The 1878-nt window shown below is 34.2% G+C and overlaps 1 protein-coding gene across 1 annotated transcript in view; it reads left to right on the forward strand.

The window, feature by feature from the left end:
• PSMC2 (proteasome (prosome, macropain) 26S subunit, ATPase, 2) overlaps positions 1 to 1878 on the forward strand; it is a 33647-nt gene that overhangs the window by 26048 nt on the left and 5721 nt on the right. Inside the window, exons 5-6 of the mRNA XM_006882606.1 lie at positions 825 to 956; positions 1597 to 1669. Of these exons, the coding sequence (XP_006882668.1) occupies positions 825 to 956; positions 1597 to 1669 (205 nt within the window). The remainder of the gene's footprint in view (positions 1 to 824; positions 957 to 1596; positions 1670 to 1878) is intronic.

The raw sequence follows: 1878 nt of genomic DNA on the forward strand, positions 1-1878 counted from the left end.
CCAGTTTTTCTCAGTCTTACCCCCACCCTGATATCAGTCCCATTTTACAGCAGTGGCACCATGCAATATTTGTCCTTTTGTGACTGAGATATTTCACTCAGCATAATGTCCTCAAGGCTCACCCATTTTGAATAATATTGAATGAGTTCCTTGTTTTTCAGAGCAGCATAGTATTCCATTGTGTGAGTATACCACAGCTTCTCTATCCATTTGTTTGTTGATGGGCACCTGGGTTGTTTCCAACTCCTTGCTATTGTGAACAGAGATGCAATAAACATGGGTGTGCATATATCTGCTTGGATGTCAGTTAAGCAATTAATCTTAAGCACCACTGTTCCCCAATTTCAGTTTTATGTGTAAGTGCATTCCAAAGATAATTTATATTTCTGTTTCTTACTGAAGCTTATTTAACAAATTTTTACATTAGTTTTTAAAAGTTTTCTTTAGTCAAGAGATACTGTAAAGGAGGAAAAACAGTGGTTTCATATTATGGTATAGAAAGTATTAGAGTCAACGTTACGAGGTCACAGAAAATAAAAAGCAAATGAAGCTTTGAAGTAAAAGATTATATTTATGAAAATCAAGAAAATTGAGAACTTCTTAATAGTGGCATATTTGTGTTTAATTTTCTGGAGGAATGTGTCTTTTGACACATTTTTAGAGATTAAACTTAGAGATTGAGTTTATTCTTTTCAAGTAACTGGATTCTTTCTTATACCTACCTGCTCATTAGTATACTATAGACCTAAGAGAGAATTCAATTACTTGAATTCATTTTTAGTGTTTTAAGTTGCTTACTCTCACCGAACCTTTTGCTGTGTTAGGTGCACAAAGATAATCAATGCTGATTCAGAGGACCCGAAGTACATTATTAATGTGAAGCAGTTTGCCAAGTTTGTGGTGGACCTCAGTGATCAGGTGGCACCTACTGACATTGAAGAAGGAATGAGAGTTGGGTAAGATTTCTAGTTCCTGTAAATATTCTGTCATTAAAAATTTCGTGTCACACTCATGTCCTTGTTTGGTTTTGAATAATTGAATGAACTGAGTAACAAGGGATAATCTAATACTGTACTACATTGATCATCTTTTTTCATCTGCCTCATAACTTCCTGTGTGCCCATCTGCCTCAAGTATTGTTTTTTTTTATGAATGGCTTTACAGCCATAATGTTAAGTGCAGACTCAGAATCCTTTTAATGTGGAATAAAATCTTTTTTATCTTTTTCTAACTCTCTTTGCTCTAGGCATACTATTTTTAACCTTTCTGATCTCTCTGAGAAGGTTTACAAACATTTAAAATGAATGCAGTAACCACTTTGTAGGATAATTATGAGGGTTAGGTGAATTAATGTGTAAGTGTAATTCACTTTTTTTTTTAAGCCCCTTTTCTCTCTTCAAGCCCAAGATTTCCTTGATGTTATATTGATTGTTTGTCACTTGTAACTGATACTTTAGTGTTATTTAGTGTCTTTGTTATAACTTTACAGTCTCTGTCTTACTTGTTTTTAAAGTGTGGTTTTGAGGATGAAAGATTTTAAAATGTATTGAAAACTTAAAGAATGTATTAATGAGTATCCTATTTTTACCTCTTTAGTGTGGACAGAAATAAGTATCAAATTCACATTCCACTGCCTCCTAAGATTGACCCAACAGTCACCATGATGCAGGTAAAACACTATGAGAGGGAAAAAGAATGGCATGACTTTGTATCATATCTTTCTCAAGTTTTGAAACTTAACAAATAATTTTTTTTAAAATTTTATTATTGTGTGTGTGTGTGTGTGTGTACCATCAAATCAGATCTGACTGGTACAGGAGGAAATTGCTCCCTCCTCCAGCTGAGCATCTGGTGGATTCGAACCGTGTACCACTGGGA

Source organism: Elephantulus edwardii, unplaced genomic scaffold (assembly GCF_000299155.1).
Source record: "Elephantulus edwardii isolate Elephantulus edwardi_28Jun2011 unplaced genomic scaffold, EleEdw1.0 scaffold00022, whole genome shotgun sequence".
NCBI lineage: Eukaryota > Metazoa > Chordata > Mammalia > Macroscelidea > Macroscelididae > Elephantulus > Elephantulus edwardii.